We start from the raw sequence: 15,767 nt of genomic DNA on the forward strand, positions 1-15,767 counted from the left end.
GTCCACCGCAGACGACCGCATGTCATCCGCAAGCTAATGACCTAACAGAATGATTTAACCACACTCTCGATGATGTGCTGATGTTGTACCTCACATCCGGCCAGGCAAACTAGGACGCCGTCCTTCCTTTCGTCACATATGCGAACAGCGCTCCAAAGCAAGCGATTACGGGATTCCCACCGTTTTTTTCTTTTTTACGAACTCAAGCCAGCATGCATACTAGACACCATGCTTCCTTACACACCCGACGCCTGCGAGTACAGTGCGATTTCCGACATTGCCAGGTACGCAGAAGATTTTCGACATTTGCCTTGTTCCTTTACGAGCGAGGATCAAGTTCACCAGAAGTATAAGCGTGACGACGACCGACCTCATGCTACTTTCTAAATGGGTGCGCAAATTTGGCTCTGGCTCCAACCGAATACCCCTGGCCTGTCTTCAAAGTCATTGGCCCACTATCATGGCACATACCGCATTTGTGCTCTGACTTCTTACGTCTATTACGAGGTTGAGACCTTGACACCACTTGACGACTGGAGTCGTCGCGGCCAAGAATTCGTCCACGTCTCTCGCATCAAGCGCTATAATGGCCCGGCTATACTACCAATACCTTAAGTCGCCAGAATGGCTCCTCTATTTTCAGGGAGCAAACGTAGTGAAGTAAAGAAGATGACGAAAGACACGAGCAATCAAGCAAGCACCAGCGTCAATAGCAGCACCAGACTCGAGCTCGCGCTTGCCCGGGTTTCGGCTTCTTAACGCCTGCTGCTCCTTGACGATTCACGTTTAGACTTGGTCGAGTTGTTTTGACGTCCAGCGTCAATAGGCTACGTCACACAGACACTTGCCAGAGAAAGTATAGGGGTTGGTATTAGAAGTAATTGTAATGTAAATGTGAAGAAAAAAATGACAATTCAGGACTGAAAGAGTCCGAAACTTGACGCAGTAAACTCCGCACGTGACTTCATAGATTTTAAAGTGTGATTATCGCATTTTATTCACCACTGGCTAAACATGATTTCTCCAAACCTTGTATAGGTTAAGCCAGAGCTCCTCTCAAAGGACAACGTACTTCATTTTCACCAATTTACATTTACGTGGGGCCCTATGCCCCGTCAAACTTATGACGACATGGCGAATAGTGTGGAGACTTCAAATTAGCGTGGCAACTCACATCATCTTTAGGTCATTTTCTCGCTTACTAAGCATATTTTCGCAGCAGGCCTGGTGATTTGTTATTGCAAAAGAGTAATTTCCTAATACAAAAAATGCTTTGCTCTTTAGTGTAACTATAAAGTGAGGAGGCATATTCGGGTAACCTTGGAAACTCCTTGAAATAATTTCTTCTTGTACATTTGCTAAAACTCTTTTTCATAATAAATGACACATTCGCCCTCTGAGAGACAAAGTATACTATATGTGCATAGGACAATTAAGGCCCCACATGCTTATTGTATGAGATGTCTCATTTTTCACTTTGCAGACTTCGGCCAATCCAGACGACCAAGAGCTTTGGCGTCGTGTGCAGCAACACAAAAGCCAGCTATCTTTCAATAAAGTTTTCCTGCGAGAGACTTATGAAGCTGTACTGGATGGCCGACAGGTAGGGCCACTAAATAGAGGTGTATATTAGGGTCAAAGCACCTTAATGGCGTCGCTTGCCCATCTATTCGGAATTAGTCTGCATTGCTATAGTAGTAAAATATATCAGACACCACATCGCGGTAACGATAGCCTCATATAAATTCTAATTATGACAAAACAATACAAAACAGCTACAAGCTCAAGCCCAGAGTACTAGCAACACCACCTAAATGAGTTCAGGCCTCTTCACTCCGGCGTGCCTTCGTGTGACGTCATTCAACTTTGCCCGAGCCTCTCACGCCAACACCACCTAGCTCACGCCGTACCAGCAGCGTTTCGGTGTGTCCGGGCATGTTGACAGGCAAGGAGGAGGGCGACCTCTCTCGAGAGAGCGAGCGCCGTGGTAGCCCGTAGCTTTGCGGCAGAGCCGTAAGTTGTCCGAGTCTCCGACAGGTGGCGGCAGCCGTGACAATTATTTCACTCTGTCGTTGAACGAGACCACGCGGCCACGCCGTGCGCGCTGTTCCGTGTTGCAGTTACCGCTTCCGCTGAATTTATTTTGTTGACGAATGTATCCTGAGACATGGGGTGGTGTTGTGTACCCAACTGTCGAAGGAACTATGACAATGGTCCGAAAGTCCGCTTGTTTTCTTTTCCGAGAGACGCTAAGCGAAGAGCGGAATGGCAGCGGGCTGTGCGACGGAGCGACGTCGACGTGAGGCTGTTGAAGGACCCCAAGGTAAGCTGCATCGAGCGTACCCCTTCAGAATTAACGAGATTTCTCGTAATTATCCCAGGAGATTCTAATTGGTGTTTTTTTTTGTTCCGGTCACGCGCAGGTTTGCGAGCGTCACTTCAAGTCGGTACACCTGCGCACAACGTCAACGTATACGGACTGCGATGGACGAACCATTGAAGCTCCTATGAAGTTGACATGGCTGACTACAGACGCCTTCCCAGCCATTTTTCCAGACTGCCCTTCGTATATCTCGGATTCGCGCACGTCGCGAGAAGAGCCTGAACTGAAAAGGAAGCGGACTGAAAATGAGCTACTCCAGAAAGCCATACACGAGTCCCAAGCAGCGTTTGAAAAAGAAGAAAAACAGTAAAAAGTTTGTAATCTGGGTGAACTGATTTCTCGGGTTAACGAGCGTCCAAATAAGAAGTTTTGGTGTACAACAGCCTGCGAGACGTGCCTCATCGTCGCCCACATTGAACCGGCGTTGCAAGTTCCGGAGATGCTTGTATCTGTGGTGGTTACAGAGGATCTGTCCGTTTCCGTGTATTTTAAGTGCGCTCCGTTGGTGTCGGATGATGTGTGCATTCCTGACGAAGTCCGTGATGTCCATGTGCTGGACAACCTTCTAGACAGCGTGGAGCGATATTGTGAAAAGAAGGCCCGTAAACAGGAGGACAAGGTGGGAGGAGTGCTTAGGTTTGTTTTATCCTTGCTGGATGACATTTGTGATGATGAGCTGCATGATGATGAGAGGGCTGACGCACTAATCTTCCTGAAAGAGCAGTGCAAGCTGCTGACAAAGAAGAGTAATGGCGTGCGGTATTCTGCAGAGCTTTTAGTTTTTAGCAGTATATTGCACACAATTTCTCCACATGCTTACAAGTTTTTTCGCCACAGCAACAAGCTTGTCTTGCCGCATGACACTACCAACAAGCGAGTTTGTGCTGCACATGATGTGAGCCCATCGAAAGAGCAGTGCGAAGAAGGTTTTCTGAGGTACATTAAGCGCAGAGCAACCATTCTGAAGCCTCAAGAAAAAAAATGTGACTGTCATGCTTGATGAAATACGCCTGCAACAGTTTTTTGAATATAAAGGTGGCTGATAACAGGGTTTGCTGCGCATTGTGCGGTTCCAGCAAAGACAGCGCATGTGTTCATGATACAGTCTTTGCTTTCATCTTATAAAGATGTTCCTCATATCCTTCCGGTAACTCGTATCACAGCAACGGAGCTGCATGATGTTCTAAAGACACTAATCATGAGGCTTGAAAGTGCTGGTCTGCATGTTGTTGCGGTCGTAACAGACAACAATGCCACAAACAGGAAAATGATGTCTCTGTTTTGCGAGCAAAATGAGCCAGGGATTGTTTTTCCTCTGCCTGCCAACCCGCAGCAGCCATTGTTTCATGTTGTGGACACTGTTCACTTGCTCAAGTGTATACGCAACAATTGGCTCAATCAGAAGGATGATGACAAGTCGTTTTTGTATCCTCCTTTTGAAAACTGTGGAAGTGGTGAGGACCAAAAAGCTTCGTTTACTTTTTTGAGGAAGCTGTACCAGAGTGAACAAAGCAAGCTTGCAAAGGTTGCCTATGGTCTGAGCTATAAAGCACTTTATCCAAGCCACCTAGAGCGTCAGAATGTGAAATTGGTGTTGAAAGTTTTTAACAGCTTTGTGTCATCAGCTTTGTCACTTGAAGCGCAGAAATTGCATTTGGCTGCACTGCAGGAAACGGCCACCTTTATTGATTTGATTGTCAGGTGGTGGAGCATTGTAAATGTTAAGACTCCAGAAAAGGGGCACAGACTACGTGATGTTTATCAGCAGCCTGTGAAGGATATGTCTTGTTTGCAAGTTCAGTACCTTGATCAGTTCATTACCTGGCTTGACAGGTGGAGCCGGAGGGGAACCACGGCTGGAGGTTTGACAAAGGAGACCCACTTTTCTCTCCGGCTAAGCACGTATTCATTGATTGAGCTGTCACGGTATTGCCTTGATGAGCTGGGCTTTAGGTACGTCCTTTTGGGGAAGTTTCAAACAGATTGCCTTGAGGCCAGGTTCGGGAAGTACCGCCAAATGTGTGGATCTCACTACAATGTGTCAATCACAGAAGTATTCGAAGCGGAGACAAAGATTCGCTTGCAGGACACTTTAAAGCTGGAAGACATGCCGCTGTCATTGGCACCTAAGGAACAGGAGCTTGATGCCGAGATGCTAATAGGAAAGTATGCCATCAAACTCACCCAAAGTGACCTGAAGGCATCACAAACTGACGTGCCTGCGTTGGCATACATTGCAGGCTATTGTGCGCATGCTGCAATTAAACGTCAGCCATGTGAGGATTGTCAGTCACAGCTCATGATCACTGACCGAGAACTGCAGCAAAGTGAGCACGTACTCATTGACAGCATGAGCAGAGGCGGCTTGAAGTTTCCGCAGCCTTTTGTTGTTAATGTTGTTCTTGGCACTAAGATAGTATTAGAGCACCTTGTCAGTAAGGAACAGGAGCAGCGGTTTCATGCAGAAGCCAACCAAAGGTTGGTCCTCTTGAGCATCATGCAGTTCCTACTAAGCGATGGCGAGGAGTTGGACATGTGTGCAAGTGGCCACCATCCAGATACCGTACTCAAGAACATTCTAAAACAAGCTGTCAACACGCCTCTAAAAAATTATGTCGCTTGCAGGAATGACAGTGTCATGAAAGAAAAAGCCTGTACAAAGCAAAGAAAGTTGCTAACGCTAAAGTAAACTTTGCTAGTGGCCCCTTCGCTAAAATATTAAGCAAGCTTTACTAATGGCTAGTTTTTTTTAAGCTGGCCGGTTGGTATTTTCTTTTTGTCCCACAATGTGAATATGGCTTTGAATATGACTGTTCCAAATGCTAAATGTTTGTTCCTTGTGATACACTTTATACATTGTAATAAATACTCCAGTAGCTAGTTTCTTTCGTTCTAAGAGCAGTTGTGTTTTTCTCTTTGCCCCATAATGTGATTATGGCTGTGAATATGACTGTACCAGATGCTAAAAGTTTTTCACTGTGATAAATTTTGAAACATTATAACGAATAATCTAGCGCCTTGTTTTTTTTTTTTTTGCTCAATCTTGTCAGTTTCGGTTTTTGTGTTGCACAATGTAGTCATAGATGTCAATATGGCTGCTAAAAGCTGGAAGTTCGTATGTTCCTTGTGATACATGGTACACACATTGTAATAAATATTTTGCCAGGTGCCCGGGACTTGTGTACGTTTCTTTTAAGTGCAATCTGAAGCAGTCACGTCCGCCAAGATGGAGCGGAACAGCACTATTTCATCTTGATGTGAAATAACGTTCGTTCAGAAATTTTATATTCTATGCCTATATCGCGGCAATGCAGAAATTAATGTTTTACTCATCTGTAGTGGCCGCCGCGCGGGAAGCGTCCGCGCCGCAGCGGCTCGCGCGCGCGCGCGTCGACGGGCCAGGTGCGTGACGTCACGGTGGCAGTGAAGAGGCCTGCCTGAACTTATCTAGGTGGTGTTGGTACTAGTCGGTTACTTTGACTCAGACATTATGGACCTTAGGGCCTAGCGTTGTCATCGACTGTTTATCCCGCTTCATATTACCTTATGTCCCTTAAATACACCATGTGGGGCAACGCTAATGTAATATATGTGAGCCGTAAAATAAGACTTAAATTACACTCACATCAACCGTAATAGTGACAGAATATTATAAAATATCAACTGGCCCATACAGTTCATACTAGTAGGTCACTTCAGCGTAGAGAATTTTGACCTTAGACCTAGCTACTTCTACATTCGTCCCGTGCGTCTTTCTTTCCGTTTGAACAGCGCGCCAAAAGTGTCAAACTGTGACGATTGTTAGTCCTCACTTGTACGGTGTATACCCATTTCGTGCGTGCTTTCAGCTTGAAGTGCTTGCTGCAGTTTTGTAGCTGCTTGGCGTTCTTCACTGACTTCGCGATTCGCTGCTGTAGCTTTGATTTCTTCGCCCTTGGGCTGAAACGATGCACAGTAAGCGCTCAAATAACTCTGTGAACACACGTGCCCCTTCGTGTTATACCAATTCCAAGAATGAGGAATGAGCCACGTGTTTACTTATTTATGCACAAAGGTCCAAGACTCCACGAATATGTTCATATCCAGCTTTTCTGGACACCAGTGGTTTAGTTCGCGTGAACGACACCACGTGGCGTATCCACCTTAAAAAATTCAAAAGTTCCGCCATGACGTATGCAGTGACGTAGCAAAGAATAAAATATAATAAGTAATAGTGCACACACCCTATGACTGTCGCTTCACCTGAGTGCGCAGATAAAAGTGTGGTTGTCGGCGTTATGGCAATGAATTGACAGTTTTTCTAGGTATACCGTGCCAGACACCTCGCAGCATTGCGCACGAAATGCCTGGCCGTCATAGAGCACCCTTGGTGTATCAAAATAAGCGTATTTGTTTTGTTAGTTTTTTTGTAGTTTTTGCGCTGCCGTAGTGGTGGCGATATTAGAGAAGCATGCTGCTTTCAGGATTTTGTGTTCACTAAGCATCAAGCATTATGCTTGGGTACGAACAGGACATTGCGGTTGTATTATAACCAATTTTATGGGCGCTCTACTTGAGTTATGCTCGCTTGCTCCTTGCGTTACGGTAAAGTAAAACTGAATAACTTTGAGAACGCTAGAAATGAGAGTATGAAAACGAAGTGTAAGATATCTGTTTTTTGTTTTCATTTACTTCTTGTCGAAATGACGCTGCCACCTCCAGCATGGCGCCGTTGAAGTAGATGTGGCCTGAACTTACTGATGCAGTCAGGCTTGCTTTCACCCCACACCATGACCTCGGTGTCGCAGGGATATTTTCACTCGCAATCAAGGCCGACTCGGATCGAGTTCGGTTCAGAGGTTAGGCGCACAGTGATTGAACGTAACCATGCAACATGTCAAGGAAATAATGACATGGAGCGGCAGTGCTCCGACACTGACAAACAGCACTAAAGACTATGCCGTGATCAAACCTGCGACCAAGTGCGCCCGTATCAGCCTGTCGACGCTCTCGGGTCCGCGTGCTCCGCACACTGTAGCGCCTACCCGAGTGAGCAAAAAAAAGAAGAGAGAAGAAAAGAAACAATGATCTCCTCAGGGAAAGCTTACCAGAGAGCAGAACATAAAATAATGTTGGATCATTTACAATTATATGAAACCTCCACTGATATGGTGAGGTAGTTTAGGGAGTATTTAACTAATGAGGGAGTTTTTTTGTTTGTAAAGTGTCATTCTTCAAATATACATTCCATGTTACGAGGAGTTCTTGAGGTAGCAGTAACCTCACTTTTTCTTTTTATTATATTGCTAAGCACTACACCCTGTCATGATAAAGTATGCCCACATGTATATGCAGGTGATATAGCACTTTTTCACCAGACAGTGATATACAATCGATATATATTTGGTTAAAAAAGTATATTTGAAATATTAATAACGGGTTGCAGGCTACTCAGTTAGGTCTTATAATTTCAAAGAGCGCAATTGCGATTTTACCTTTATATAACCCAGTCACTATTATCCAGAATAACTTGCAACCTGCAAAATTTATCACAGTTGAACTCGGTAAAATATTAGGGAATATCTTATGATAACCGCCTCCTTTGGCATGCGACCATGAAAGGAGTACGGGCACTGAGAGTCATACGAAGGCTGTGCAATATGCGATCAGGAATACGGAGAGAACACCTAATTATGTTTTAAAAAATTTACATCAATGTAGCATTTCAGGACACTAGCGGTCGGTGGAAAGGGAGGCCCAAATTTATTTCTTGAATTACTGAAATGCACATCCAATAAGATACTCTACTTATAGGTGAGGTTGTCCTCACTTTTGTGCAGATTTAGGATACTAACTGTGTATTATTTTTTTAATATTTATGGGAATTTCATAAAAATAAAATTTATTTTCATGTGTACCTCAGTATGAGTGGTATTTATGTATCTTATTGATTTGGATTTCATACAGCATGTTTGGGCTTCGTAGAAGCACTTGTTGGACCATTAGATGTTAAACTGAGTGAAGTTTCCTGCATCGGCAATGAAAGGCAGAAATTTAAAAGCGCTGTTCACAATATGTATACAAGCATGCAAAAATTTCCATTACTTTATATTAAACTAGCTTCTGCAGATGCCTTTAGAGCGTACAAATGTAAAAAAAATATCATGACTACAGATGCCTCACACTCCGAAAAAAAATATCCGGCATAAGTGTTTTGTCCGAGACGTTCAATCATCCACTCTCAATAAGACTTCCCGATTTCTTATCGGCTTCTTCAGCGAAATGACATTATGAATGCTCAACGCATCAGTCTCAAGTGTGGCCATAGTTACAAATGCTTTATCTGTGTTCGCACTCATTAAAATAACTTTTCTCAATTTTAACATGGCTTTGGGACGTTATTATTGATATCATGCTCAAATATAACACGAACTTTTATTTTGTGTTCCTTACCCACATGACCATAATCAGGTTAATCTTAGTACTGGGCCACAAAGGGACAAATATTAATGAAAAGGGTGAAATAGCGGACTCTCCGGCAAAAGGCGCTCTCAGTGATCCGATATTCTCAATTATTCTGACAACATCCCTCATGATTCGTCACAGATTGAGAAGGCGAGTAATAACTTGACCTTGCGAATTCATTTATCACTCAACTATACGAGTATGGACACCTCTTGTTCTCTTGGCATAGCAATTTCTGTTCAACACGAAAAGTGGTATAGTTACTTTAACACAATTACGCTCTCGCTTTCCGAAATAGAACTATAGTATATACGCACAGAGGTTGTCTAGCTCCTTCTCCTCTTTGTTGGTGTTGTAACAAAAACTAAACAACTGAATAATATTTCTTATCATGCATCCACTTCAATTTACTGAGGGAAAACATTTTTATAATGGCGTTTAATCGACTCGTATTGGACCTCGTCATTTCAAATATTCTATCCTTGGGAACTCCTTATCGTCATTTCACCCATGACCTCCGTTTTATGGTGAAATTTTTTTCAATGATTTAAAGCGGTGTTGGCCTGAGCTATCTAAGTTAGCGTAATTAATTTATTTTAACACCTATATAAAACTTTAGTGATACAAATATTTTGTGAACACTTTTTTATATAAATAATTACTTTCTTGGTCAGTCCTGAAGAGTGGGCGTGAACCATACACATAGGTAATCTTCATCATCCTAATCATGAAAAAGGTGGAGCAGCTCCAGGTGAAAAAAAATAAACAGAAGTGATGACAAGAAACGAACAATAGCAAAAAATTGGCAGATCCCAGGTGGAGTGGGATTCAATATTATGCGAAGCAAGAATAAGAAAGGTTGATATGTCACTTTAAAGTCAGTAGAACATTACGAGGTGGAGGTAAATCATGCGGTACATGACTTCCGTGTCATGATTATCATCTTTGGATGTGTCGTTTACCTTTGTCATATGTTCACGTACCATTATGCCAAATTTGGTATATATAAAGCTGGCGAAACGGCCGCGAGCACGCTATTAGCGTGGTACGTTCTTGTTCTTACATGACAGGTGTGTCAGGATTGTCGTGTTTGCACCAGCCATATCTTTCTTCATCCATTGACGTCACGTAACACCAAATTTGATATATTTAGAGCTAGCGAAACGACCGCCAGCGCATCATGAAGGGCCCAATATACTCCAATTTAGAGTTGACATGCGCGCACGCTGGCAAAACGCGTTAGCGCAACGCCAGCACTCTATAATCTTACCGCAGGCGTGACCGGCGCGACCAGCGTACGTCGGCGTGGCCCGATGGCAACCGGTGCAAAATTCGCGCCGATGCGCTACCCAGACTACACTGCGTCTCTCTCTTTTCATGACGGAGGGATGGCGCACGCGCTGTAACGCGCATGCGTCAAAGCAACGCAGTGCGGCCCACGCCTACAAGTATGCGACAGGACCGGTGACTGGCGTGTCAACGCCTGCATGACGCGAGGAAATGAACGCCGGCGAGCACGCGCACCGCGTCACGTCTAATTGTATTGGCGCCTTGACTGTGGCATGCAGTGAAGTTCTCATATCACACATCTCATGATTATCATGTTTGCATCAGTAATATACCTTCATCATCTAATGGCGTCACGTTATACCAAATTTGGCATATGTGAAGCTAGCGAACCGGCCGTGAGCGCATCATGAGTGGGGCCATGTTGTTACCTGACGCGCATGTCGTGATTATCATGTTTGAATGTGTCATTAGCTATGTCGTCCGTTCGCGACACGTAATACCGAGTTTCGTACATGTGAAACTAACGAAGCAGCCGCCAGCGCATCTTGAGCGTAGCATGTAGTCATGTTGTTACATGAAACGCATCTCAATTTTATCATGTATGCACCGGTATTACACATTCGTCATCCATTCACGTCCATTATTAAGAAATTTCATATATTGGAAGCTAGCGAAATGACCGTAAGCGCATCATGAGCGTAGCATGTCGTCATGTTCTTACATGACAAGTATGTAATAATCATTATCTTCGCACCAGCCACATACCTTCGTTATCCATTCACGTACCGTGATACTGAATTTGGTATATGTGTGTGATACCGAAATGACCACGTGCGCATCTCGAGCGTGGCATGTAGTCATGTTGTTACATCGCACGCATGTCATGATTTTTATGTTAGGGTCGGTCGCTTGTGTTCCCCATGCAATCGTGCCATGCTATAGAAGTTTTGCAACATACCATGTGACCGAAACTGCCGCAAGAGCTGCAGGACCATTAAATGTAAAACATGACATTCATCAGCCACATGTCGTGATTTTCATGCTATGATGAGTCAAATATGTTCTTTATGCTGTCATGTTATGCCATACCAAGTTTGGTATCGATACCATTATCGAAACGGCCAGGAGAGCTAAAAGTCATAGGCGGATAGATAGATAGATTAGATAGATAGATAGATAGATAGATATATGGATAGATGTATAGATAGATAGATAGAGAGATAGATAGATAGATAGATAGATAGATAGATAGATAGATAGATAGATAGATGCGCGTTAAGTCACTGAAGTTTGCTAAGAAATGTTCGCATTTAATGAAAGTGGCTCTGTCCCGTATACTTCCGTGTACCTCCAGGAGACCAGAAAACGAGTAAGCACTGCTCGGCACAAGCTGCACCAGAATGTTTGGGCACTTTCCCGATTGTTACAAATTGTTCTGTATGAGATTACACGCAGTACACCAGTACTACATCCCTTTTTCAAACTTAAGTGAGCACCAGAGATTACACTGGAAAGTTTGATCACTGATGTATAGAGGATTTAGAGAAACCGCCAATGTGTTTTGGCACCGGTTCAATCACGACGCGCATGTGCTTTGTATGTGCTCCGTTGGCCGATACGTAGACACGTTCCGACCGCTGGGCATACCTTAGAATTATTTTGAGCCGACGGTATAGCAAATGGGATTCAATTCACAATATAGGCACAGACTTCATGAGTAACTTGTAATTCATAAGTCGAAAGTGGGTTCTAGGTGGTAAATTGTTCAGCGTGCTTGAATACTATAGCAGCGCTTCCTAGAACTTCACAATAGTATACAGTGCATGCAAAGTTTCTTGCTGCCACCAACTATCTCTGTTTGTGTGGGCGATCATTCTGTCACAAAAGTGTTATATTTAAGTGCGAATGCACTTTATAAGTGACCCTGAATCCGCCATCTGTGATGCGCCTCCTCCTCTCCCCTAGCAACGGCGCGAGGATCGGAGAGGAGCGTCTCTAGCAACGGCGCAGTGACGTCACACACCACGTGATTGCGCGCGCTCCGCCCTCCGCTCCGTGGCTGCGCGTGCCGCGCAACCACGACTTGCTCGAGATCGGCAAGTCGTCATAGGTATGGATCAATCGCAGGCATCAACCTCGAATGCAATACCTCCAACACCGAGTACAACGCAACCAAATGCGAGCATTGCACGCGTCGTTGATGATGTCGCGCCGGCTGAAGACAATGCAGCGCGGCGAAGGGCCCGTGATGCCGAGTGCAAGCGGGCGAAGCGAGCCACGGACATAAACATCGTTTTTGTGCGAATTTACTCTTTCATATAGGCGTAAATTCACCAAAATTTCCCTAGAGGGTCTAATGGTTCCTGGGAATCGCAATGTGATCATACGGGGGAGTTTACGTTATTTCACTGGCGAATGCCAACGGACTTTAACTTTACTCCCCCTCATAGCATCACCCCGTGCATTCGCACTTAACTATGTTCACCCTCAAGGAAATGCTTGGGAGTTTTTTTTGTTGTAGTAGTCCTTTGTCTAGTTTTGTTCGCAGAGTAAAATACTTTGCTATGTACGCTTTGCACGGCATCGATGAATCTGGTGAGCGCTATGTCTCACAGTATCTCATAGTACAGAGGCACGGTTTCTAATCTAACGAGGAAAAGTTGTTTGTGTCATGGTGATTCGCATTGCAGTGTTGTCTCCGCCACGCACTGCTCCCTATTCTTTACATCTTCCAACCTCAACAGGGTTTTTTAGCGAAAATCGCTGAGCAATAAAATAATTATAGATGAGCACTACACGTCTCTAATTAGTGCAGTGTGCTCATGCGCCATATAGAGCATGTCAGAATTCTTTTCAGTCTGTCAAGCTTTGCGATTCACAGGAAATTGTTCAATGAACATTGTAATAATACCTCAAGAGAAAAATCTTTAGTCCGAAATTCGCAGCGCTTAACCAGAAATAACAAAATTTTCATTTTGTGGTAACACGATTCCACTGCTTAATTTTCGCCAGCCTTGTTTTAAAGTTCGCAAAATTGAAACATTATCACACCACTGCATGCCACCTAGCACGCTGCGTTTTTAATGTCCTCAAATGTAGGTTCAAGGAATTATCAAATACAGTTCAAAAAGGAAGGTTGCTTCAACAGGCTATGGATGATTAAGATGGAAGTTAGGCGATGGCAGAATGGTAACGATATAAAAAAACATCGACGTAAAAGCGGCCGCCACGTGCAAATGTGATAAGAGACCGCATGCAGAACAGGTGACCAGTAAAAGAGCGAGGGGTTGTAGGATGCACCGTCTGCTATCAGCTTCCGGTTCGAGAAGAGTAGACGACGGCAAACCGATTCGCCACAAGCCTCAGATTATTGGGGATTTGCGCATTCGGTCGCCCATTTATTTTCGTCCTGATAAACCATGGTCTGTTGTTCAGCCGTTGGTTGCTCCAACTCGAGCGTGCAAGGCAAACGCAGGTATCGATTGCCATATAATGAGTTCAAAAACGAGGTGGGCCACAAGTGCGAAGAGAGCCACAGCGACAGGCAGCCTTTGAGTACTGAACTTTGAAGCCAGAGTGTGCGAAAACCATTTTATCATAGGTACGTGTGTATTCCACACTAAAAAAAAGCTTACGCATAAATTTCTTGCGAATAATATACTGAGAAATAAATTGTCTCGCAGGCGCGCCCAGCAAAAATATTATGAGAACGAGTGGGCGAAATCTACCGGCCTCTATATATATATATATATACATATATATATATATATATTTATAATCATGAGTTATAACAGACAATGATGCCAAGGAAAGTAAAGGGGAAGGTATTAAACCAAATTATAACGTAAATATGAAGAAAGGTGGGTGAAAAGATAACTTGCCGTGGGCAGGATCCGACATCTTGAGGATCCTGCCATCGGCAAGTTAACTTTTCACCCACTTTTCTTCATATTTAAATTAAAATTTGGTCTAATATCTTCCCCTAAACTTTCCTTAGCATTATTCTCAGTTAGATCTCATTAGTAGTGTGTAAAAACACGGAAAAGAGAGCCCTGAGGTGTACAATTCTTTCTTTCCATATATATTGTCACGAGCGGTTGCAATGCACGGCGCATACAGCGCGAATGAACATTCAGACAAAAGGTGAAGAAGGAAGACGACGTTGTGTGGGCTGTCTCGAGACCCCTTGTGGAAGTAAACGCGAACCATCCAGGCTCGCCTGTTTTTCAACCTTTTCGTGTACTTCTTGCGTGTAACATTTGGTGGAGCTGTGCTGGGTACCTCCCACGACCTACGACGGAGCCGTCAGCACCAGAACTTCGTAGAAGCCGTCGCCTTGCCGGACTTTCGCCATCGCGCCCCGACATGTCTCTGGAGCAAAATGACCCCCTCAGCAATACCTCGGCAAGACCACCGCTGTATCAGCATTACCGAGAGCCACGGCCGTTCTCAGCAAAGCCAGGGGAAGACTTCGATGAATGGCTGACCCATTACGAAAGGGTAAGCCAATGCAACAACTGGAACCCGGCCAGCCAGCTCAGGCATGTCGTTTTTTATTTGACGGACACGGCCCTGGTTTGGTATGAAAACCACGCCGACACGCTTACTACATGGAGCAGTCTTATTGAAGAAATGAAGAAGTGCTTTAGCGACTCGGACACTAAGAAGAAACGAGCGGAAACAGCTTTAGCTCAGAGAGCTCAGGTGATCGGCGAGACTTGCACGACATATATTGAAGAAGTTCTCAAGCTGTGTAAGACCATCGACTCTCGAATGCCCGAGGAAGATAAAGTGGGACACCTTTTAAAAGGTATTGCGGAAGACGTCTATAACTTCCTCATTGGAAAAGACAACCTGAACACCGTATCAGACGTGATTCGGCACTGCCGCACATTCGAGGCGCTGAAAACTCGCCGAATCACGCCGAAGTTTGGACGGCTAGCCAATGTCACGACTGTGGCCAGCGTTGACGCGATTCCGCAGACAGACCTCTCAGCTACCATTCGGCAGATTGTCCGTGAGGAGCTCCTGCGGCACGAAGAACAAACGCGTTATGCGGTGCCGCGTTGCGCCTCCGTCGCTTTCCGAGACGCCGTCTGCGCATCTCCTCCGGCTACTTGGCAGCATTCGGTGAATGCTGCGGATTGTAACAGCTACCGACACGACCCGCATTATGGCCAGACCGAACAACGCCATTACGACTCGATTGATCGGCGTTTTGATCAGCATCCACGCGACGTTCGCCCACGAAGACCCAGCACTGCCTACGACATCCAAGGGGAGGGGATGAGTTACTCGCAGCCTGTGGCCGCTGTGGAATATTTCAATCAGCGTCCGGAAGTTCGCCCTCTGCCCGTGTGTTACAACTGTGGCACGCCTGGCCACATAGCTAGGTATTGTAACCGACGTCGGGCATTCAGCAATGGACAGTCGGGATCGTTTATGCAATACGGTGGTCGTGCAATGGACACTAATAGGCCAGGAAACACCACTTTTGAAGGCTACTTCCGAGAAGAAAGAAGCCGTCACTTCCCTCTGGACAGCTATTCTGGAGAACAAGAAAGGTATCGAAACCGTTACCGCTCTCCTGCCTCCGAACGTACTCTGACACCACCACCAGCTTTCCGAGCGTCTCGATCTCCATCTCCCA

At 44.9% G+C, this 15,767-nt stretch overlaps 1 protein-coding gene across 1 annotated transcript in view; it reads left to right on the top strand.

The window, feature by feature from the left end:
- The window catches only part of LOC142803096 (putative glutamate receptor), a 68,445-nt gene that overhangs the window by 29,822 nt on the left and 22,856 nt on the right, over nucleotides 1-15,767 (top strand). The window contains exon 6 of the mRNA XM_075888201.1: nucleotides 1,484-1,603. Within this exon, the coding sequence (XP_075744316.1) occupies nucleotides 1,484-1,603 (120 nt within the window). The remainder of the gene's footprint in view (nucleotides 1-1,483; nucleotides 1,604-15,767) is intronic.

Source organism: Rhipicephalus microplus, chromosome 3 (genome assembly GCF_043290135.1).
Source record: "Rhipicephalus microplus isolate Deutch F79 chromosome 3, USDA_Rmic, whole genome shotgun sequence".
NCBI lineage: Eukaryota > Metazoa > Arthropoda > Arachnida > Ixodida > Ixodidae > Rhipicephalus > Rhipicephalus microplus.